Below are 25232 nucleotides of genomic sequence, written 5' to 3'. Positions count from 1 at the left end.
TTTCTGATAGTTTGATGTAAGTGTATAGAAATGTAACTGATTGTTGCATATTGATTTTGTATCCTGCTGTCTTTTACTAGTACTAACAGTTTTTTGGTGGAGTCTTTGGGATTTTCTATGTATCATGTCATGTCATCTGCAAATAGTGACAGTTTTACTTCTTTTCTGATTTAGATGCCTTTTATTTATTTTTCTGGCTTGATTGCTCTGATTTTCAGTAGTATGTTGAATGGAAGTGGCAAGAGTGGACATCTTTGTTTTGTTCCTGATCTTAGAAGAAAGGCTTCCAGCTTTTCCTTGTTGAGTATGATGTTAGTAGTGGGCTTGTCATATATGGCCTTTATCATGTTGAGGTACATTTCCTCTTTTTTTTTTAAATTTTATTTATTTATTGATTATTTTTGGGGGGGTACACCAAGTTCTTTCATCTGTTTTTATAAACATATCCCCATATTCCCTCCCTCCCTTGACTCCCCCCCACCCTCCCTTGAGTCCCCCCCACCCTCCCTGTCCCAGTCCTCTAAGGCATCTTCCATCCTTGAGTTGAACTTACGTTTCCTCTTTATCAAGTTTGTTGAGCTTTCTAAAATCATGGTTAGGTGTTGAATTTTGTCAAATGCTTTTTCTGCATCTATTGAGAGATCATATTTTTTTTCCTTCATTTTGTTAATGTGGCATATCACACTGATTCATTTGTGTATCTGAAGCATTTGTGGCATAGAGCCCACTTGATCATGGTGTTCAATCCTTTTAATGTACCACTTAATTCAGTTCACTAATATTTTTGAGGATTTTTGCTTCAATATTCATTCAGAGATACTAGCCTATAATTTTCTTTTTTCTTGTAGTATTCTTGCCTGGTTTTGGTATCAGGGTAATGCTGGTCTCATTGAATTTGGATGTATTCCCTACTCTTCTGTTTTTTGGAAGAGTTTGAGAAGGATTCATATTAATTCTTTACATGTTTGGTAGAAGTCACTAGTGAAGGTATGTGGTCCTGGACTTGTATTTGTTGGGAAGCTTTGATTTGAGATTCAATTTCCTTACTAGCTGTTGGTCTGTTCAGATTTTCTATTTCTTCACGGTTCAGTTGTGGTAGCTTGTTTGTTGCTAGGAATTTATCCATTTCTTTTTTAGGTTTCCAATTTGTAGACATACAGTTGTTCAGAGTAGTCTCTTATGATCCTTTGCGTTTCTGTGATATGAGTTATAATGTCTTCTTTTTCATTTCTGATTTTATTTATTTGAATTCTCTTTTTTTCTTGGTTAATAGAGGCAAAAGTTTGTCAGTTTCATTTATCTTTTCAAAGAACCAGCTCTTAGCTTCATTAACCTTCTCTATTGTCTTTTTAGTCTCTATTTCATTTAGTTCTGCTCTGATTTTTGTTATTTCCTTCCTTCTACTAACTTGGGCTTTGTTCTTTGTTTTCTGCTTCCTTGAGGTGTGAAGTCAGGTTGTTTATTTGAAATAAGAAGTGTTTCTTGAGGTAGGCATTTATGTGTATTAATTTCCCTCATAACTTCTTTTGCTGCATACCACAAATTTTGGTATGTTATATTTTCATTTTTATTTGTCTCAAGGTATTTTTAAATTTTCTTTTGATTTCTTCTTTGACCTGTTGTTTAATCTCCAAATATTTGTGAACTTTCCAGTTTTCTTAGTGTAATTAATTTCTTTGTCTCATTAGAATCTTTGTCTTAAAGTCTGTTTTGTCTGATATATAAGTACAGCTACTCCAGTTTTCTTTTGGTACCGGTTTTCATGGAATATCTTTTTTCTATTCTTCTATTTTCAATCTGTATGTATCCTCAAAGTTGAAATGAGTCTCCTGTAAGCAGCATATAAATGGGTCTCATCTATTCTTTTATTCAGCCATTTCTGTGTCTTTAGATTGGAGAATTTAGTCCATTTACATATAAAGTAACTATTGATAGGTATGGATTTACTTTTGCCATTTTGTTCATTGTTTTTCATCTGTTTTATAATTCTTTTGTTCTTTTCTTTTTGCTGTCTCTTCCTTTGTGGTTTAATGATTTTTTAAATAATGGTATACTTAGATTCCTTTCTCTTTCTCTTTTAGGTATCTAAGTTTTTTGCCTTGTGGCTAATATAAAACATATTATATTAAAACAGCCTATTTTAAGCTGCTAAAAACTTAAGTTCAAATGTGTGCTAAAGTTTATATTTTCACCCACGTCTCACATTTTATGTGTTTGATGTTATAACTTACATCTTTTTATCTTATGTATCTATTAACAGATTAATGCATTTTTATTTTTACCACTTTTGTCTTTTAACCTTCATACTACATTTATAAGTGATTTACTCACCACCAATACAATATTAGAGAATTCTGTATTTAATTATATATCTATCAGTGAGATTTATACTCATGTTTTCTTATTACTAATCAGCTTGAAGACATTCCTTTAACATTTCTTATAAAACCATCCTAGTGGTGATAAACTCCTTCAGTTTTTGCTTCACTGGAAAACTCTTTTTCTCTTCTTCAATTCTGAAGGACAGTTTTGTCACAGAGAATATGTTAGTTGGCAGTTTTTTCTTTCAGGACTTTGTGTATATCAGGCCATTCCCTAATGGCCTGCAAAGTTGCTAGTGAAAAATCTGTTTATAGTCTTATGGAGCTTCCCTTGTACTTAACAAGTTATTTTTATCTTGCTGCCCTTAAGATTCTCTCTTCATCTTCAACTTTTTACAATTTAAATATAATGTGTCTTGGTGTGGATCTCTTTATATTCATCTTATTTGGAGGAACTCTCTGGGCTTCCTAAATCTGGATGCCTCTTTTTTTCTCCAGGCTAGTGGAGTTTTCAGCCATTATTTCTTCGAATAAGCTTTCTGCCCCCTCCCCTTCCTTTTCTGGGACCCCTATAATGGGAATATTTTTCCACTTGATAGTGTCCTATAAGTCCCTTAAGCTATCTTCACTTTTCTTATTCTCTTTTGCTTTCTGCTCCTCTGATTGAATTCACTGCTCTGTCTTCAAGTTTGCTGGTTTTTTCTCCACTTCATCTAGTCTGTTCTTGATCCCCTCTTTTGAATTTTTCAGTTTAGTTATTGTATTTTTCAGCTCTATGATTTCTGCTTGATACTTTCTTATATTTTCTGTCGCTTTGTTGAACTTCTCACTTTGTTGGTGCATTGTTCTCTTGACCTTAGTAAACATCTTTATGACCATTATTTTGAAACCTTTATCAGGTACACCACTTATATTTTTATCAGGTACATCCCTTATATCTGTTTCATTAAGATTGGCTTTTTGAGTTTTATTGTGTTCTTTTGTTTGGAACATATTCCTCTGTTTATTCATTTTCCTTCACTCCCTGTGTTGGTTTTTGTGCTTTAGGTAAAATTAGTCCTTCTCCCTGTCTTGAGTGAGTGTTCTTGTGTAGGAGAAAAAACTTATCATTCAGCCAGCCCTAGCTGTTGGTTGTCTTTCAAACCTTGGTGACTATCTAGTCTAATTTCTTTGTTCTTACTGGCTCCTAGTATGTGATGGTATGCCAAGACATGTCTGTCCCAAAGAGAAGCATCTCAGTCAGCACCTAGATGCAGGCTGATTGGAAGCCAGACCCTCAGGAAACAGCTTTTAAAGTACAAATAAGCCTCTTTTAGGGAAAGAATGGGAGATAGTGCTGGCAGGATAAGTAGATAAGAGGGTTTTATTTGTTGGTTTTTTTTTTGTTTGTTTGTTTGTTTTTTTGCTACAGTCCATTGAACCTAGAAAGGCAGGCCCTACTGGCCACTAGAGCCAGATTGTCAAGGGGTGCATCCTTTGGGTGGCAGCTGCAGTGGCCAGAGTACCAGATGTATGCAAAATTCCTTTCAGGGAGACACTGGCAACATGGAGCAGGACAAAGGAAGGGCATAGAGATTGTGCCTGTTGGCCTCCCAGGTCTTCAGAGAGGAATGCAGCCAGCTGTTAGATATCTGTTAAATTGGAATCCTCACCCTTAGAGTGTAGCTTTTAAAATATGCAAATAGGCCTCTTTCAGAGAAAGAGTGGGAGATGGGCATTTCTTTTCATTCCTTCAGCATTGAGCTTGGTGGAATAGTCACTGCTAGTCCTTGCTAACCTGCTAACAACTCTTTCTTTCTTTGTTATGGTGTGGCATCTTGTGGATGCAAGCCCAGTCGACTTTCAGAACTGGGTGTTTTGGGGACCCATCATTCAGGTGAAAGTCTTAAAAATTTGGGTGCTAGTCCAAGCCTATTGCTCCTCAGGGAGAAGCTGTGGGAGTTGTTTCCTCATGATTATATGTCACTCTACTGGGGGTGGAGTTTATGATGAGAGTGTGTCCCAGCCTTTCTTACTCATTTTGATGTGGGTTTTGTCTTGTTTTCCCTATGTTAGGGGTTACTCAGCTAGTTTCTGGATCCTTTTCAGAAGGAATTGTTTTGTGTGCAGCTGTAGATTTGGTGTGTGTCTGTGGGAATAGGTGAGTTCAGGAGCCTCTTATCATGGGCTGGGAACCCTGATATGCCTTCTTGACACTCTTTAAGGCCCCACCAGTGGTGACTTAATTCAAAGGAGAAATATCAAAGAATATTTTTGGAAAGAATTTTACATCTCATATTTTAATAAAGCATCAAAGCATCATCATGGAAAAAAGTCATCCCTACACATTTTTAATACTTTAGTGCTATTTTTATTCTGAATCCCAAGGGGAGGCAGGTACAATATCTTTTGAGAATTTAGAATTACCAAAGGTCTTTTTTTTAGCATTCTTAGAACAATCTTTATTTTATATATTTTTATTTTTATTTTTAATTGAGATATAATTGACTTTGTGTAAGTTCAAGGTGTACAATGTGTTGATCTGATACATATAAAAATTGCAATATGACTGCCATAGTATTGTTAGCTAACACCTTTATCGTGTCACGTAATTATTAGGCACTGGTTTTTCACTTTCATTTGCCTTTCTTCTCTCATTCCACTTTCAGTTTATGCTGTCATGTAGTATTTTGTATGTCCTTATAAACCCTTTTAAATCCTTTCGAGAATGAGGCAGATTATAAGGAAATATAAAAATGAGTTAAATTTTAAAAATGAAATTTAAATTTAAAATAAAATTTAAAAAATTATAAACTACACCACCTTGCAAAGTCTCAGATGAAGATCATATAACCATAAGAGAGAAGTCATTGTTGAAGGAAATGAAATTTTTTAATTGAAGTATAGTTGACTTACAATATTATGTTTCAGTGTATAGTACAGTGTTTGACAATTTTATAGATTATACATCCTTGTAATTTATTATTTTATACCTAGTAGTTTGTACCTCTTAATCCACCTTACCTATTTTGCCTCCCTCCCACCCCTTCCCCTTCTGGTAACCACTAGTTTGTTCTCTGTAAGTGTGAATCTGTTTCTGTTTTGTTATATTTGTTCATTTGTTTTATTTTTTAAATTACACATATAAGTGAAAATATACAGTATTTGCCTTTCTTATTCCACTAAGCCTAATACCCTCCAAATGGCAAAACTTCATTCCTTTTTATGGTTAACATTCCATTGCATGTATATACCACATCTTCTTTATCCACTCATCTGTTGATTGATGTTTAGCTTGTTTCCATATCTTGGCTATTGTAAATAATACTGCAATGAACAGTGAGATGCATATTATTTTTTTGAATTAGTGTTTTCATTTTCTTTAGTGGTATAATTGCTGGTAGTTCTATTTTTTAATTTTTTGAGGAAACTCCATACTGTTTTCCAGAATGGCTATACTAATTTACAATTCTGCTAGCAGTGCATGAGGGTTCCCTTTTGTTCACATCCTCAACAACACTTGTTATTTTTTGTCCGTTTGACAATAGCTATTCTGACAGATGTGAGCTGATATCTCGTGGTTTTGATTTGCATTTCCCTGAAGGTTAGTGATGTTGAGCATCTTTTTGTGTGTAGGCTGGCCATTTGTGTGTCTTCTTTGGAAAAATGTCTGTTCAGGTCCTCTGCCCACTTTTTTAATTGGGTTGTTTATTTTTTTTATAATGAGTTGTATGAGTTTTTAATATATTTTGGATATTGACCCCTTATCAAACATATCATTTGCAGATATTTTCTCCCGTTCAGTAGGCTTTTTTGTTTTATTTATGGTTTCCTTTGCTGTGCAAAAGCTTTTAAGTTTGATTAGGTCCCATTTGTTTATTTTTGCTTTTGTTTCACTTGTCTGAGGAGACAGATACAAAAAAATATTGCTAAGACCAATGTCACAGATCATACTGCCTCTGCTTTCTTTTAGGAGTTTTATGGTTTCAGGTCATACATCTAGGTCATTAATCCAGTTTGATTTTACTTTCGTATAAAGTGTGAGAAAATGTTCTAGTTTCATTCTTTTCCATCCAGCTGTTCAGTTTTCCCAACACCATGTATTGATGAGGTTGTCTTTTCCCCATTATGTATTCTTGTCTCCTCTGCTGTAGATTAATTGACCATATTGTGTGAGTTTAGGAAAAAATTTTTTTAAAAAGGAAATTTTTCCAAGAACCAGCATTTATGATTCAAGTGCTAAATCATTATTTAAATAGAATATCAATTTCCAGAACTTTAATCTTTCTATTATTCTTCCCATAGAACAGAGGTTCTCAAACTTTTTTGGTTCACTGCACTTGTAATGTATCAGTGAATTTTCATGATTACTGTAGGCCAAAAGAAATAGTTCATAGTTCCTTTCATTAATTTTTAGGCTCAAAGCAGCTTAATAAGTATTTTTGTATCTGACTTATAGTAGCTTATTTTAAAAATTATACAAACAAATTGAAAGTAAAACATATTTATTTTATTCTTAAATAATTGCCAGTATATGTGTGCCTGTTGTGTATTGCATAACTTCTCAAACCTTGAAATTAGATTGGATCATGACAATCTTAATTCCTGTGCCACATTAATTTCCACTCAGTGCTTGCTTTTTTATCAGGGCCACTGCCAAAAACCTACCCTTGTAAAGATAAGAAGTCACTGAAATTTTGTTGCATGATCTAATGTTAACATTGTGAACTGCTTCAAACTGCTAGTTTGCTTGGTATTTGACTGATGTTGTATATCCCTATGGGTCCCTCAAAAGTTTAAAAAAATTTCACAGCACTCTGTGAGTTCCCCATGGTGCTCTGGGATACCTTGGCACGCTATATGGGAACTATACCCCTAGAATCATAGATACATTCAGAGTCTTGTTAGAATCTTCTCTCTCCTACTTTACCTTTCTATATATTCTCTTCCACTTTTTATTTTCACTTTTAAAGAGAGTCAATAGAAAGTAATAATGACATACTAAACTTTTGTAAGGTGATGGTTCATAGACATGGTATATTTCTTTAGCAATTAAGAATGTATACAGTTACACTTCAGTAATATAAACATGTGATTGTATATAAAATATAAAGCATTCTGATAAATATAGTCGACAGTGGTGCCAGTCAAATGCAGCAGCCTCTTTTCACTCTATTTTCTCTAGAGTTTAAAGGAAATTGTCATACCTACAATAAGGAAATTTTTGCTCATGCAGAATTTATTAAAAATAAACTTCTCTTGAGAATCAAAGACCTTATAAGGTAGGACAGTTGTTTTCCTATGAACAGAGGAAACTTAAGAAAAAAAACCAATTCAGAAGTTTGAAACTTTACATTTATTATAGGAATCTTATGCTTGATTTCTTCACCAAAGTTAGTGGCTCTATTTTTATATACTTTCATATTTGTATATGAACTACTACATATATATATAAATATATACTAATTGACTCTGGTAGCAGGAAGGGAGTTCTGAGTTACAGAATTAGCTAGAAATATTCTCTGATTTGTTTCCCAGCTTAGTCTGTTCCAGAACTGAGAGCACACAGGGGAAAGAAGAGGCTTGAGGTAGAGTGTCTCTCACCACCCATTGAAAACTGCCCCCTAGCTGAAAGGCAAAAGGGAAAATGCAGCTATGAGATGAGTGTGGCAAGTTCAGGAAGATAAAGCAAAAAGAAGTAAAAACAAAGGAGAAGGACAGTGGAAAAGAGAAAGAAGAAAGCACAGAAATATGGTACTCAAGTTGATGCAGTTTGCTTAGAATTTCTGTAAATTCCCGAAAATTAAAACTCAGGTTTGACAAAGTTTGAGGTAGAGAATTAATTTACCTAGAGATAGGTCTGTGAGAAGTTATTTTATTTAGAGTTGTAATTTAGATCTACCTACCTTGTCCACTCAAAATCCTCTGCATTAAAAATACTTTTAAGCAGTAAATCTCTCACTATGTCTCTGCAGTAAACATAAAGGGTAAGCAATGCCCCTAGTACAACTTTTGTTCGAGAGTTATTAGTATCCAGCACTACCAGCTCTGCAACCTCTTCTAGATGACGTATCATACAAGCATGGACTTTTTCCACCTCTTCTTTTGAATGAGAACTCACAAAACTTTTGATACAATCATTATAAAACATGATCTGGCTCTGAAAAATTAAGATATAAAAATAACATTTGAAGCATAAATTTTGTAAATGAAAATAGATATTTTCATGAGGTATATGTGGAGTGTGTTACGTGTGACAGCATCATGTGTGTGTAAAAGATAGAGTTTACACATTTGTATTGTATTTGAGAGTTAGAGTTTGAATTCTGATTAATGCTTGTGGGAACCTTATTCTTTAATAAGTGAAAACATATTTACCATCTACTTTCTAAATTTTGTATTCTTAATCTATCATCACTTAGGTTAAGTAATAACCTGGGGACAGTAATAATGGTATTATAATTTCCGAAATGAAACTACTTCTGTTTTTTCAGTTGGACTTAGAAGTATTAATACTATACCCAGAATATGTTAAATTTGTAATTGTAATTTTTGAAACTTTATATAATTTCTATTATTTGACCTATTTTTGACACTCTTTCCATACATACTAGAGCTGTTTTAAGAAGGCTACTGGCTTAATTGTCAGATTGACTTGGCACTTAATGGAGGGAGATCTATCAGGAGGCTCATAGGTTTCTGGCCTGTGATTAGGTGAATTATGATTCTAGTCACTAAGATATTACCTGTTGAAAAGCATGTTGTAGGTGAAGGGACACAATGAATTCATTTTGAAGTGCCTTCAAATTCACTTCAATGAAGATCGGTGCCTGAGGCTAGTGGGGGACCTGAGGCCCAAGGAGACCTGAGGAACCCCGGAGCAACTGGGTAGGACCAGGGGGAAGTCATGGGGGCGGGAAAAGGGAAGTCGTATGGGACTGGCACCCCTGCGGGGTAGCTGGGTGAGGGGGGAGGTTCCCACCTGGGGGGACACTTGGGGGCTGGGGAGATAGAAACCACAACTGGGTTTCTCTTGCCCAGGAGGCCAGGAGGCCTGCTGAGCTCCCCAGTGGGGTCCTCCAACCTCCAAGACCCTCTCCAGGCTGCCAGGGTCCTGGTGGTGTGGGAGGGAAGAAGGAGGGGCGAGGAGGTGGAGAGGCAGACAGGTGGGGGTGGGGGCTTTGAGATCAGGGAACGGGGAGGTGAGAGGGTGTTTTGTGTGCCCTCTTGGCCAGGGAGGCTGATTGGGCTCCTGGGCCTGGTCCTTCATTCTCTGGGCCCCCATCTGGCACGTGGGTCCTGGGGGCATGGTGGGGAGGGGGACAGTGGGAGGGAGAGAGGCAGAAAGTGGGGGTGGGAAGGGATTTCTCCAGGTCAGAAGAATAGGGAAGGCACCACCGGGTATTTCTTCTGGGCAAGCCCTCCACCCTCCAAGGCCCCTCTGGGCCATTGGTCCTAGAAGTACAGGAGGGAAGCAGTGGGGGGAGAAGAAGAGAGGCTGAAGCGGGGAGGGACCCTCTGGGATCAGAGGATCAGGGGAGGGGTGGTAGGCATTTCCACTGCCCACTGGCCTGGGAAGCCTGCTGGGCTCCCAGGCCTGGTCTCCTACTCTCCAGGGTCCCCTCCCAGATGCATTGGTCCTGGGGGTGTAGGAGCATGGCAGGAGAAGAGGAAGAGAGGCAGACTGGTGGTGGGATGTTCCAGGATCAGAGGACCAGGGGAGATGCAGAGGAACTTTCTCCTGCCCACTTGGGCCAGGTGGGCCTGCTGGGCTTCCGAGTCTAGTCCCTTGGTCTCTGGGGCCCTCTCTAGCTGAGTGCATCCTACAGGTGTGGGAGGGAGGGAGGAGAGGGGAAGAGGAAGAGAGGCAGACAGTGGTGGGGGGGGACCTTGCAGTACTGGAGGATCAGGGGAGATGCTGCAGGAAATCTCCCTACCCACTTGGCATGGGGAGGCCTGTTGTGCTCCCAGGCCAGGTTTTCAGTCCTCCAGGACCCCCTGTAGGTCTCACTGGTCCTAGGGGTGTAGAAGGAAAGGAGAGGAGAAGAGAAGAGGTGGGCAGGGGAGGGAACCTTCTGGGATTGGAGGATCAAGGGAGGCAGGGAAGGTACTTCCCCTGCCCACTAGCCCTGGGAAGCCTGCTAGGCTCAGAGATCTGGTTTTTCACACTCCAGGGCCGCCTCCAGCTGCTTGGGACCTAGGAGAGTGGGGGGCGGGGGAGAGGAAGAGAGGCAGACAGGGACCCTATGAGACTGGGAGATCTGGGGTAGTGCTGCAAATGTTACCCTAGCCCAGTTGGCCCTAGGAAGCCTGTTGGGCATTAGAGTCTGGTCTCCTGCCTTCTAGTGCCCCCTCCAGCTGTGAGGGTCCTAGGGGAATAGGAGGGAGGGGGTAAGGAAGAGGAGAAAGGTCCCAAGGGGGAGGGACCTTCCGACTCTGGAGGACTAGGGGAGCTGCCTAGCATTTCTCCCAACAACTTGGGCCCAGGGAGCCTGCTGGGTACCTGGACTGGTCCTTTGTCCCCAGGACCAGAGGTATTCCTGGGCTCCTCTGCCTCATTGGGCCTAAGCCTGATTCCCCATCACCCTCAGGGCTTTTTCTAAGTGTAGGCCCTGCCCATTGTCTAACCCCCCTGCCCCGTCTAAGCCCTGCCCCCACAGCCAAGGCCTTTTCTGTCTTTTTTCTTTTCTTTTCTTTTTCTTTTTCTTTTTCTTTCTTCCCACCTCCTCACTTTGGGTATTGCGGATGTTTTACTGTCCAGTTATTGCTCCATCTATTTCTTTTTTAAATTTTTTCAAACACATCTGTTAGTTTCCTATTCTTATTGTAGTTTTTATCTTGCTATTGTCCTGCTGTTCTCCAACTTTTTTTCTTTTTAATTTTTTTTGTTTTTCCTGCTCCAACGGCTTGTGGGATCTTGATTCACAAGCCTGAGGTCAGGCCTTAGCTCCTTTGGTGGGAGCTCTGAGTCCAAAACATTGGACTAACAGAGAAACCCAGTTCCCAGGAAATATTCATCAGAGTGAGGTCTCCCAGAGGTTCTCACCTCAACACCAACACCCAGCTATACTCAACAGCCTACAAACTCCACTGCTTAAAACCTCAGGCCAAACAGCCAGTGGGACAGGAACACAAGCCCGCCCATCCAAAGTGGGGGAAAAATGAGATGACAAAAAAATATGCCACAGATGAAGAAACTAGGTAAAAATACACAAGACCAATTAAATGAAGAGGAAATAGGAAAAACGCTTGAAAAAGAAATCAGAGTAATGATAGTAAAGATGATCCAAAATCTTGATAACAAAATAGAGAAAAACAAGAAACAGTTAATAAGGACTTAGAAGAACTAAAGAGCAAACAAACAGTAATGGACAACAAAATAACCAAAATTAAAAGTACTCTAGATGGTATAAACAGCAGAAAAACTGAGGCAGAAGAACGAATAAGTGAGTTGGAAGATAGAATGGGGGAAATAACTGCCACAGAGCAGGAAAAAGAAAAAAGAATAAAAAGAATGGAAGACAGTCTCAGAGACCTTGGTGACAACATTAAGCGCACAAACATTCGTATCATAGGCATCCCAGAAGAAGAGGAAAAAAGAAAGGGTCTGAGAAAATATTTGAAGAGGTTATAGTGGAAAGCTTCCCCAACATGGGAAAGGAAATAATTAACCAAGTCCAAGAAGCACAGAGAGTCCCATACAGAATACACCCAAGGAGAAATACACCAAGGCACACATTAATCAAACTAACGACAATTAAACACAAAGAAAAAATATGAAAAGCAGCAAGAGAAAAGCAACAAATAACATATAAGGGAAAACCGATAAGGACAACAGCTGATCTTTTTGCAGAAAGTCTGCAGGCCAGAAGGGAATGGCAGGATATACTGAAAGTCCTGAAAGAGAGAAACCTACAGCCAAGAATACTCTACCCAGCAAGAATCTCATTCAGATCCGATGGAGAAATCAAAAGCTTTACAGACAAGCAAAAGTTAAGAGAATTCAGCATGATCAAACCAACGTTATGACAATTGCTAAAGGAACTTTTCTAAGCAGGAAACACAAGGAAGGAAAAGACCTACAAAAACAAACCCAAAACAATTAAGAGAATGGTAATAGGAACATACATGTCAATAATCACCTTAAATGTAAATGGATTAAATGCTCCAACCAAAAGACACAGACTGGCTGAATGGATACAAAAACAAGACCCTTACATATGCTGCCTACAAGAAACCCACTTCAGACAAAGGGACACATATGGACTGAAAGTAAAGGGATGAAAGGATATTCCATGCAAATGGAAGTCAAAAGAAAGCTGGAGTAGCAATGCTCATATCAGACAAATTAGACTTAAGTAAAGACTATTACAAGAGACAAAGAAGGACACTCCATAATGATCAAGGGATCCATCCAAGAAGAACATATAACAATTGTAAATATCTACGCACCCAACATAGGAGCACCTCAATACATAAGGCACATGCTAACAGCCATGAAAGGGGAAATCAAGAGGAACCCAATAATAGTAGGAGACTTTAACACCCCTCTTACATCAAAGGACAGATCATCCAAAGAGAAAATAAATAAGGACACACAAGCTTTAAATGACACATTAGATCATGTCAACTTAAGTGATATTTACAGGATATTCCATCCAAAAACTACAGAATACATGTTCTTCTCCAGTACACATGGAATATTCTCCAGGATAGATCACATCTTGGGGCACAAATCAAACCTTGGTAAATTCAAGAAAATTGAAATTGTATCAAGCATTTTCTCTGACCGTGAGAAAGATATTATGAGGCTAGATATCAATTACAGGAAAAAAACTGTAAAAAATACAAGCACATGGAGGCTAAAAAATATTCTATTAAACAACCAGGAAATCACTGAAGAAATCAAAGAGGAAATCAAAAAATACCTAGAAACAAATGACAATGAAAACACAACAACCTCAAACCTATGGGATGCAGCAAAAGCAGTTCTAAGAGGGAAGTTTATAGCAATACCATCCTACCTCAAGAAACAAGAAAAATCTATTATAAACAACCTAACCTTACACCTGAAACAACTAGAGAAAGAAGAACAAAAAAACCCAAAGGGAGCAGAAGGAAAGAAATCATAAAGATCAGATCAGAAATAAATGAAAAAGAAATGAAGGAAACAATAGCAAAGATCAATAAAAGCAAAAGCTATTTCTTTGAGAAAATAAATGAAATTGATAAACCATTAGCCAGACTCATTAGGAAAAAAAGGGAGAAGATGCAAATCAACAGAGTTAGAAATGAAAAAGAAGTAACAACTGACACCTCAGAAATACAAAAGATCATGAGAGACTACTACAAGCAACTATATGTCAATAAATTGGATAACCTGGAAGAAATGGATAAATTCTTAGAAAAATACAATCCTCCAAGACTGAACCAGGAAGAAACAGAAAATATGAACAGACCAATCACAAGCACTGAAATTGAGACTGTGATTAAAAAATCTCCCAACAAACAAAAGCCCAGGACCAGATGGCTTCACAGGAGAATTCTATCACTCATTTAGAGAAGAGCTAACACCTATCCTTCTCAAACTCTTCCAAAATATAGCAGAAGGAGGAACACTCCCAAACTTATTCTACGAGGCCACCATCACCCTGATACCAAAACCAGGCAAAGATGTCACAAAAAAAGAAAATTACAGGCCAATATCAGTGATTAATATAGATGCAAAAATCCTCAACAAAATACTAGGTAACAGAATCCAACAGCACACTAAAAAGATCATACACCATGATCAAGTAGGGTTTATCCCTGGGATGCAAGGATTCTTCAGTATATGCAAATCAATCAATGTGATGCATCATATTAACAGATTAAAGGATAAAAACCATATGATCATCTCAATAGATGCAGAAAAAGCTTTTGACAAAAGTCAACATCCATTTATGATAAAAACTCTCCAGAAAATGGGCATAGAAGGAAATTACCTCAACATAATAAAAGCCATATATGAGAAACCAACAGCCAACATCATTCTAAATGGTGAAAAACTGAAACCATTCTCTCTAAGACCAGGAACAAGACAAGGTTGCCCACTCTTACCATTATTATTCAACATAGTTTTGGAAGTTTTAGCTACAGCAATCAGAGAAGAAAATGAAATAAAAGGAATCCAAATTGGAAAAGAAGTAAAATTGTCACTCTTTGCAGATGACATGATATTATACACAGAAAACCCTAAAGATTCTACCAGAAAACTGCTAGCACTAATCGATGAATTTAGTAAAGTAGCAGGATATAAAATTAATGCATAGAAATCTCTTGCATTCCTATACACTAACAACGGAAGAGCAGAAAGAGAAATTAAGGAAACTCTCCTATTTACCATTGCAACAAAAAGAATAAAATACCTAGCAATAAACCTGCTTAAGGAGACAAAAGACCTGTATGCAGAAAAGTATAAGACACTGATGAAAGAAATCAAACAGATGGAGGGACATACCACATTCTTGGATTGGAAGAATAAATATTGTGAAAATGACTATCCTACCCAAAGCAATTTACAGATTCAATGCAATCCCGATCAAATTACCAACAGCATTTTTCACAGAACTAGAACAAGAAATCTTACATTTTGTATGGAAATGCAAACAACCCAGAATTGCCAAAGCAATCTTGAGAAGGAAAGACAGAGTTGGTGGAATTAAGCTTCCTGACGTCAAACTATACTACATGGCTACAGTGATCAAGACAGTATGGTACTGGCACAAAAACAGAAAGGTAGATCAATGGAACAGAATAGAGAATTCAGAGGTAAAGCCACACACATATGGGCACCTTATCTTTGACAAAGGAGGCATGAATATACAGCGGAAAAAAGACAGCCTCTTCAATAAGTGGTGCTGGGAAAATTGGACAGCAACATGTAAAAGAATGAAATTAGAACACTTCCTAATGCCATACACAAAAGTAAACTCAAAATGGATTAAAAACCTAAATGTAAGGCCAGGCACTATAAAACTCCTAGAGGAAAACATAGGCATAACACTCTATGACATCCATCAAAGCAAGATCCTTTTTGACCCACCTCCTAGAATCATGGATATAAAATCAAGAATACACAAATCATGGAAATAAAATCAAGAATACACAAAATCAAGAAACTTAAAAGCTTTTGCACAGCAAAAGAAACCATAAACAAGACAAGAAGACAACCTTCAGAATGGAGGAAATATTTGCCAATGAAGCAACGGACAAAGGATTAATCTCCAAAATATACAAGCAGCTCATGCAGCTTAATACCAAAAAAGCAAATAACCCAATCCACAAATGGGTGGAAGACCTAAATAGACATTTCTCCAAAGAAGACATCCAGATGGCCAACAAACACATGAAAAGATGCTCAACATCACTAATCATCAGAGAAATGTAAGTCAAAGCCACAACGAGGTATCACCTCACACTGCTCAGAATGGCCATCATGAAAAAATCTAGAAACAATAAATGTTGGAGAGAGAGTGGAGAAAAGGGAACTCTCCTGCACTGTTGGCGGGAATGTAAGCTGGTACAGCCACTATGGAAAACAGTTTGGAGGTTCCTTAAAAAACTAAAAATGGAACTACCACATGACCCAGTAATCCCACTACTGGGCATATACCCAGAGAAAACCATAATCCAAAAAGAAACATGTACCATAATGTTCATTGCAGCACTATTTACAATAGCCAGGACATGGAAGTAACCTAAATGCTCATCAACAGATGAATGGATAAAGAAGAGTGGCACATGTATACAATTGAATATTACTCAGCCATAAAAAGGAATGAAATTGAGCTACAAGTAGTGAGGTGGATAGACCTAGAGACTGTTATACAGAGCAAAGTAAGCCAGGAAGAGAAAAACAAATACCATATGATAACTTATATATATGGAATCTAAAAAGATGGTACTGATGATCCCAGTGAGAAGTTACGAAGAAAGATGCAGATGTAGAGAATGGACTTGACGACACAGGGCTGAGGGGCGCCTGGTGAAGGGGAAGCTGGGATGAAGTGAGAGCGTAGCATGGACATATATACACCAGCAAATGTAAAATAGATAGCTAGTGGGAAATTGCTGTATAAGAACGGGAGATTGACTCGATGATGGGTGATGCTTTAGAGGGCCAGGACAGGGAAGGTGGGAGGGAGTTGTGGGAGCGAGGGGATATAGGGATATATGTATGAATACAGCTGATTCACTTTGGTGTACCTCAAAAACTGGTACAAGAGTATAAAGCAATTATATTCCAATAAAGAGCTTAAAAAAATTCACTTCAGTGAATTTGAAGTGCCTAAGAAACAAGTAGAGCTGTAAAGAAATAAATAGCAGGAATAATTAGCATAGAGAAAGTATGTAGAATGATGAGATTTTTTTTTTTCCAGAGCAAGAAAACAGGGCACCCAATGGGAAACTTGATGTATCAGTCAGTGTTTTTGGATGCATGTAACAGAAACTAACTCTGACTTCCCTAAAGGATGGTGTAGACCCATAACAGCAGAGTAGCAGGAGGTAGAGCTGAGGCTTGGGAAGTGGGCAGGAGCAAGAATCTGGGCCAGGCATCAGGAACCATAGTCAAGGTCATGCCACAAAAGAGTCTGCTCAAAAGCCATGGTACTGCCATCCTTGAGATATTTATTCAAGATTCACAGCCTCAGGAGAGAGCATCCAGTGCACTGAGTCCCTTTCCTAGGCTGCCTCAGTGCAGGCTGAAGGAGGATTTGGATCTGATGAGGTAGACTGTGAGCTGGATTTTTATTTATTTATTTATTTATTTATTTATTTATTTATTTATTTATTTATGTAAATAGAGGGGAATTCTCAAATACTATAGCTTGGTTAAATCCATATTGAAATTCTGTCAGTGGCCAATGCATGTAGATATTTCATCATCCCAGTAGGTGTCTACTCAGAGACAGGTCCTAGCCATGTTACATATGCAGAAGTTCAAGAGAAAGGGAAGTTGTAAATTGCATGCTGGGATGGGAAATTAGCAGTAAGAAAGGCAGACATGGGAAAAACAAAAATGTATTCAATGACTGAAGCTGAAATCTATCATAAAGTATTTCTGGAAATAGAAAACAGACTGCTTCTAATTGTTAAGCACGTTTGGAAGACCAGGGGTTTAGGAACAGTGTTTTCTTAGTACAGCAGATTTGATTATTTGAATGCCTGGTAAACCACAGAAATGTGCAGACTGATTAATTATAATTTTGTTGTCTTCATAAACAACAGCTTAAATAGGTCCTCAGCCTAAGGTCTGAGAGTATTTTATCAATATTCAGGCAAGTGGATGATAAAGGGGATGAAGGAGGTTTGATAATCATAATTTGTGTCCACAATCTCAGGTTATTTTAACAAAGACTTGAAAATTAGGGTGGGTCAAGGTAAAGTAAAAAGATGTAATGTTATTTTAAAATTTAATAGAGAACTATGAGGTCAATTGTGCTTTAAAAATAGTTGATAAAGGTAACTCATGGCAATATGGCTTCTACCCTTATTACTCCAGAAAAAAATATTGTCTTCAAGGTTTGTGTTGACCCCCATAATTGACAGACATAATGCAGTTTTCAGACCTTTCTGGAGCATTTAAAAATGATGACTACTACTTTTTCTAGAGAAAAATCAAACAATAAGTCCCTCTCTCCTCCCCTAGCTTCCATGACAACTCTCATAATTTCTCTTTTTCTTTTTTCCCCTCTTCTTTTTCTTTTTTTTCCATCCATGTGCTAATCCCCAAAACCCATGAATATGTCACCTTCTGTGGGAAATGTTGATTAAATTAAGACCTTGTGATGGGGAGGTTCCAGGTTTTCTGAGGGCCCTGTGTAATCTCATGTACTCTTATAATTGGAGAACTTTTTCTGCTTCTGAACAGGAGATATAACTACAGAAGAACAGTCAAAGAGAGACAACATTGCTAGCTTTGAAGATGAAGAAAGAGGCCATGAACCAAAGAATTACAGAAGCTGGAAAAAGATAAAGAAATGGATTCTCCCTTAGGGACTCCAGAAAGGAATACAGCCCTGCTAACAGCTTGATTTTTGCCCAGCAAGGTCTGTTTTGGTCTCTTAAACTTTAAGATAATAAATTTGTGTTCTTTTAAGCAATTAAGTTTGTAGTAGCTTTGTAATGACAGCAGTAGAAGACAAATACAATGCAATATAGTGGTATCCCTAAGAAAAGAATTTATGGTTTATTTCCATTCAACATTTTATTATGAAATTTTTTTCTAATATTTAATATTTATTTAAGAAAGTACACTAATCATATGCCATAAAATTTAAAAGAGATGTTTTAAAAATTTAATATTATTTTAAGAATTATCTGTGTTTCTAGGTGTTTTCACAATCATTTATTTTAACGTCTGTATGCCAGTCAGTCAAGTGGATATAACATTATTTTAATTTGGATATTTACATTTTATTATGAAAAATTTTAAAACCATGAACAAGTTGAAGAAATTATAAAATGAATACCCATATACCTACCACCTACGTTCCTTAATGAACTTTTTGCTAATATTTGCTTTATCACATATCTGTCCATTTATCCATCCATCTGCCCATCTTATTTCTTTATGCAGTTCAGAGTAAGATACATGTATCCGTACCCTTCATAATGGCTTATTTCTAAATCTTTGTTTTCTTGGCATGTAGTCACAAATTAAACACTTGTATATCAAAGCAGCATTTACTTACCACAGTGAGTACCACTTGTCCTGGATGAGATACCACCCATATGGAAAATTTTTGATAGTACCAGTCTTCAACTCCTTGAACTACAAATCTATAAACAAAAAAAATTTATTTATAATATTTATATCTAATCATTGACTATGGCCATTTAATGATCAAACATGACAAGATCACAGAGGAACTTTCCTTTTAGGCTCTCCAACTTTTCTGTTCTAATTTAGGTATATATATATGTACATATATATATATACACATGTGTCATATATATGACAAAATAGAGATAATAGAGCTTTAGTTCATGCATAATACATATTCCTTACATTTCTCTTTAATATCATCTACACTTTTCCAATGAAACCACTGAGTTTCTGGGGTGGTAAAGCTATATTAAACTAGGAGATGACACATTTTAGCTTTCAATTTCTAATACTATCAGTGACAAAACCAGTATCTGAAATAATTTCTACAAAATTGAATATTGGTCTGAAATGACCAGGTGAATTTTAACAGTAAAGTCCTGCATTTAACTTTAAAATTTAATTATAATTTAGCTTTTAAAAGTAATGGAGAAAATACAATTTATGAAAAATATCCCCACATTTTAAGACCAAAGTTAATATGTGCCAACAGTATATGTTTTGATATTATGTTGGATTTTTTTTTGTTTAGAAATTTTCAGTTTCTATACAGTCAAATTCTTCAATCTTTTGCTTTATTTTATCTCTGACATCATGCCTTAGAAATTCTCAACCCTAAATTTAATTTATTTTCTTCTAACACTTAAATGACTTCATTTTTTTTACTTATCAAATTTACTCAAATATTTTAAATGAATATTGATTGTATAAATTTTTGCTGCAATTGCAAATGGTATTTATTTTTATATTATGATTGCCACTGAGAAGTGTATTTACAACTTTTTATATATTTCAAAGTACTATCAGTGGGAAATGCATCTTTCATCAATTAAAATGATCTTTTATTTTGTTTAATGGCTTTATTTTCTTTTTGTTTGCTGTTCCCATGAAATATCTTGACTGCTTTTTTTCATAACTTTTTATTGCATTGCTGTATCTCCCAAGCAGCATATAATTACATTTTGATCTTAGTTAATAAACACACTTACATTGATATTTATGATCTTTATTTTGGGTTTTCTTATTTAGTTCTTTGCTTTCTATTTTGATGCTTATTTTTTCTACATTTATATTTATATAAATACACACACAAGCTCATAGAATATTGAGATTGAATAAATGCAGGAGGGAGCCCAGGATGAATCTTTAGGAAAATTAATTAAGAGGGCTTTCTAAATAGGGAAAACAATGGGCCTCTGCCTCTACCAATTTGCCTTGCCCCCCATGCTGAGCTGCTGGTAGCTATTCAGAATGAAAACTCAGAGAAGTGCTTGGTGGATTTCTCTTAGGTTTGGGGCTGGGCAGAGAAGCAGAGTGAAGCCTGAAATAACTCCACATATCCTAAATGGCTACAGGAGAGAAAGAAAGGAGGGGAAGGAAGTAGAGAGGGGAAGGAAGGAAACAAAGAAATTGTTGTCAATGACCTTGGCATTTTTCCATAAGAAGGAGAATATTTGAAATAGTGCTGGACCTAGAGTGGCAGGGAAGTGTCGTGGGTAGTTTGTGACTTCAAGGAGAAATGGAAAGCAATCTTCATGCACTGAAAGAGAAGCTACTCATAGACTAGGTCTTGCACATTCTACTTGTCGAGCAATACCTATAGGTGGGCTGTTGTAATTAGAAACTAGTATTTGTTTATAGAAGAGGGACTTGCCAGTACAAATATATGAACAGATAACCAAGAATGGTCATTTTAGGAAAATTAATACCAAGAAAAAGAACACAAATCCCTACCAATAGAAAAACTAAAATGAGGAAGCAGTGTTAATAAAGGAGAGAGAGAAGAAAACTGTGAAATAGTTACTTTACTTTATTAACTCTAAGACACATTTTAACGTCTCTGAAATCAGGATGTATCTTACAACTGATGGTGTCTGACAATCAGCCAGGTTAAAGTCATAACTTAGGACTCAACATGTTGAAATTTTCTGGTAAGATAACATATCATCAAAGTTCTGTTATATTTGATGAGATAAAAAAAATATAGCCAAATAGAATGGTGCAAGTATGTAATCAAAAGTCAAGAAAAGGCTTCTAGGTAAAATAAACTATTTTTGAAAATTGAATAATGTATTATTAATATAATAAGCTCACCATTTTGACTGAATTGCAGAATGGTCATGTATGAAAATAAAAGTGATTCCCCCTGCCTCCCTCCCCTCCCCCCATAATCTCAGCATAAATGGGCAAATTCTGCTTTGCTGTGTCCACCAGTCTTAAACTATTATATCCTGATCTTTATCCAGTTCTAATCAACTCCACCCACATTGAAAGACCTGACTTAAACTAGACCTGAAAATCTCAATAAGTATTCCTATTTTATCATTCCTCTTCTGAGGCACTCTTAAGGGTCTAAGTAGTATTTTCCCTTACTTAATAAACTCAGTTTTGTCTTAGGAACAAATTGTTCTAGTGATATTTTAGGGAGCTAGAATTCAACAAATTGAATTTGAACTTATGATGATTCTATTCTTAGCCAAACTAGCAGAGATGCTTTCTGAAAAAATTACTTGGAGATATATACAGCAAAATGAGAATAAAATTTAAAATGTGAGACCTATGAAATAATAATGAATGAAAACAAAAGAAACCAAAAGTTTACTAAGCATGGATAATTACTGACCCATAAATCGAGAACAAACAGCAATTTGGAATAAAATCCTAAGTGATTACAAGGTGATGGGAGGGAATTATGAAGTGACACATGCTCTCTGGGGAGAAATATGTTTCACTAAGTATATTAACATCTTAAGAGTGTTCACTAGAAAAAAAAGTATAACTTTGGCACAGCTATAACATAAGAGATGAAGAAACTTAATCTAATAATAGTTAGTGAAAAAAATCCCCCAAAACCCAAAACCAAAAGACCGGTCAATTAGAAAACAAAAGGATGGCAGGTATGAGTCCAAATGTGTTGGTAATCAAAATAAATGCTGAAAGGCAGCATATCAGTCAGCAGGAAACAGCACATTTAAAGGATTACTTGGAGAGGGTTTAATGAAGGGACTCTGCAGAGATGAAGGCAGGGTTAAGGGAACCAACAGGGCTGGTGAAGTATGAGGGTCTAGCAACTGGGGGCAGCTGTTACAACCAAAGGACTTAAGGAGTAAGGGGAGCAATATTACTGGAACCTGGTGAGGGTTAGAGACTTTGGAGAAGGGCCACCTGTCAAAAGCTATGGCTTTAGGTAAAGGAACATAGATTCTTCTAAAACTGTAGTGAGACAGGCAGGATGGGGCAGGGAGCCTCTCATTTGCCCCACCCAACTGGAAGTTAGAGGGCAAGGAATCCAGGTTACACAGTCCATGGATATGAGCATCCCAAATGGATACAAGACAAAAAAAGGCAGAGAGTGGATCTTTTGGGCATACAGACTAATTAGTACTGACAGCAAGGACTTTGATATTGGTAAAAAGTGAAACAAAATAAAAGCAAGAATTAAAATCCATTCTTGATTCAAGAAATATTTACATGACACAGAAATGTTAAAAATAACATTGTGATACAAATGTTTGTGATCATGGAAACAGGTATGATGTTATTAATATTAAACAAAATAGAATTTAAGCAAAAAATATTAACTGGTATAAATACTGATATATTGACTAAAGGAACACTCTACTAAGAACGTCTATGAATAACAACATAGCATCAAAATATCTGATAGATGTTAAAAATAAAAAAGAAATCAATGAATCCACAAAAAGTAGGAAATGTTTGAGATAATTTTCTTAGGAAATAAGGGGCCAATAAATGAATAAGAAAATCAAGGAAAGTTCAACATAAGGAAATTTATTTATGTAATTCATGACATCCACAAATTAAAGGCAAAAGAGCATGAGTTTCTCAACAGAGTCATAAAAATATCTGATGTAATTAAACATCCTTACTTATTAAAATCTCTGCAAACTAGGAATAGAATAAAACACTTGACTTTGATATAGGGTATATTCCAGAAACCTAAGCATCATAAATGGTGAAACATTAGAAACTTTCCCAACAAAAGTAGAAACAAAAGGAAGATGCTCACTACCATGTGTACTTTTCAACACTCTACAAAATTTATCATCTTAAACGACATGAAAAGAAAGTGACATTTTTAAAAGAATTGTAAAGAAAGAGACAGGACTATTATTATCAGCAAGTGATAAGACTACCTTAACCAGAAAAATCCCAGAGCAGCAATTTAAAATCTATTTCTCTCTCAAATGCCCAGATGCATTTTTCTAGCTTCTTTGCCTACAGAAGTATCCCCCTTACAAATAAGATGAAATCTGGTTCTTATCACATCACCTCAGGGGTAAGAACTGGGGCAAAGGAAAGCCACCTGGTTATTTATGTAAGTAAATAATAATCTGCTCTGCTATCTAGAGACCATGTGCTGGCATTCAGGATAATATGAGGGTAAGTCAAAAATTATCCACACTCCAGTTATATTAAAACTTCTGTAAATTCTACAGCCAGAGTGCAAATAATTTTTGACTCACCCTCGTATTAATAACTATAGATATTAAAACTTAAAGACCAAAAGCCTTTCTATAACCAACAGTGATAGGGACAGAGTAAAGTGACAAAGTCAGTAATTAAGTAGTTAATCCCACTAGGGGATTGTAAGTAAAGAAAAAAGTATGGTAGACCCCTGAAGTTAACGATCACACAAGAAAGCAGGTTTTCTTAACCACAAAGTGAAGCAGGCTTGCTTAGCAACAAAACTATGCAACAGAAGCATGAGACATGCCCCCAAACAATAAAACAATGGTGGCATGGGACCACATTCTGCCCAGGGAGCTCAGTAATTTAATGATTCCTTGGACATGCTCCTCTGCATGCACTAAAATCAAAAATATAAGGAAAAGGTGACATTATACTAAAGCCTGAGATGATTTACCATTTTTAGCACATGTTACTGCCTTTTTGCTCATTTCCATTGTGCCACGACAGTCCCAGCTTGACCATGTAGGGACAAGAAAACTCCCCCGCCTGATGTGGAGGCGGAACTGACGATGGAAGCATAACACCTACTCAAGAAGGAGGGAAGGTGGTCTTTTCCCCCTCCCTACTTTTCTTTTGATTATAAAACTGTTGCCCACTAAGTTCTTGGGGTGGCATCCTCCCAGCTGCCTGCCTGTAAGCCTCACAAGCATCCTATTCTAATAAATCACTTATCTATCACTTTGTCTCTCACTGAATTCTTTCTGTGCTGAGACATAAAGAACTGGAGATCCTCAGAGCTTCCTGAGATGCATTTTAGCAGTTTCAATAGTAAATAATTAAAAATGTAAAAGACTGGTCTAGTCAAATTAGTTTTAAAAATTCATACTCTGAGTCTTTCTTAACTCTAAACAGATAGCAATGATAGATTAAAATATAAAAAGGAGAACATTAAAAAAAACTAAAGCAAGTAATCAATTCCAGGAAGCAAAAGTGGGACAGAAATGCAAAGTGGTAAAGTGTGTTGCAACCAGAGGCCTCCTGGGCACTAGGTTTTTTGAAAACAGTCAGAGATGGACACAAGTCCTGGTCCTGGCCAGTTTTTGGATACTTATGAATTTCAAAGTACACAAAACTCTCTGAATGTTGTCCATGAGTACACTCTAAAACTGACATTTACACTCAAAAACGAGTATTTTCCATTTAGTCATGTGCCATTGTGTTCCAGCAAAACCCATTTCATAAAAGACTTTACTCCATATATTTCTCTAGATACTTCCCATTTACATTAGTAGATAATTAACCAAGCTTAAATATATATATAATTTTAGGATTTGAAAATCATACTTACTTTTTTACCACATCAAACATGGTTTTCTCTACGTTTACCAGCCATTGTTCTACACCACTTCTTATACGGATTTTCCTATAATTTTTTTCAAAAATAATTATTATGAAGAATTATTTTTATCATTTTTATTCATGATTCATTCCTTTGATAAGTCTGTAAACTAAGTTTTCTATACTTATAAATATTCATGGGCCAAAGGACTACAATTTTATGTTGTTTGGTTTTCCTAGATCCTAAATTAGAAAATATATCACCAAACTTTAGGAAATTCTGACATCAA

The 25232-nt window shown here is 36.6% G+C and overlaps 1 protein-coding gene across 1 annotated transcript in view; it reads right to left on the bottom strand.

The window, feature by feature from the left end:
• DNAH14 (dynein axonemal heavy chain 14) overlaps positions 1–25232 on the bottom strand; it is a 537201-nt gene that overhangs the window by 309589 nt on the left and 202380 nt on the right. The window contains exons 25-27 of the mRNA XM_057727198.1: positions 24953–25027; positions 19037–19124; positions 8207–8460 (exon numbers count right to left, since the gene is read on the bottom strand). Of these exons, the coding sequence (XP_057583181.1) occupies positions 8207–8460; positions 19037–19124; positions 24953–25027 (417 nt within the window). The remainder of the gene's footprint in view (positions 1–8206; positions 8461–19036; positions 19125–24952; positions 25028–25232) is intronic.

The sequence above is a fragment of the Hippopotamus amphibius genome, chromosome 3, assembly GCF_030028045.1.
Source record: "Hippopotamus amphibius kiboko isolate mHipAmp2 chromosome 3, mHipAmp2.hap2, whole genome shotgun sequence".
NCBI lineage: Eukaryota > Metazoa > Chordata > Mammalia > Artiodactyla > Hippopotamidae > Hippopotamus > Hippopotamus amphibius.
The sequence above is the reverse complement of the archived record's forward strand: the minus strand, read 5'-3'. Positions and strand labels throughout refer to the sequence as shown.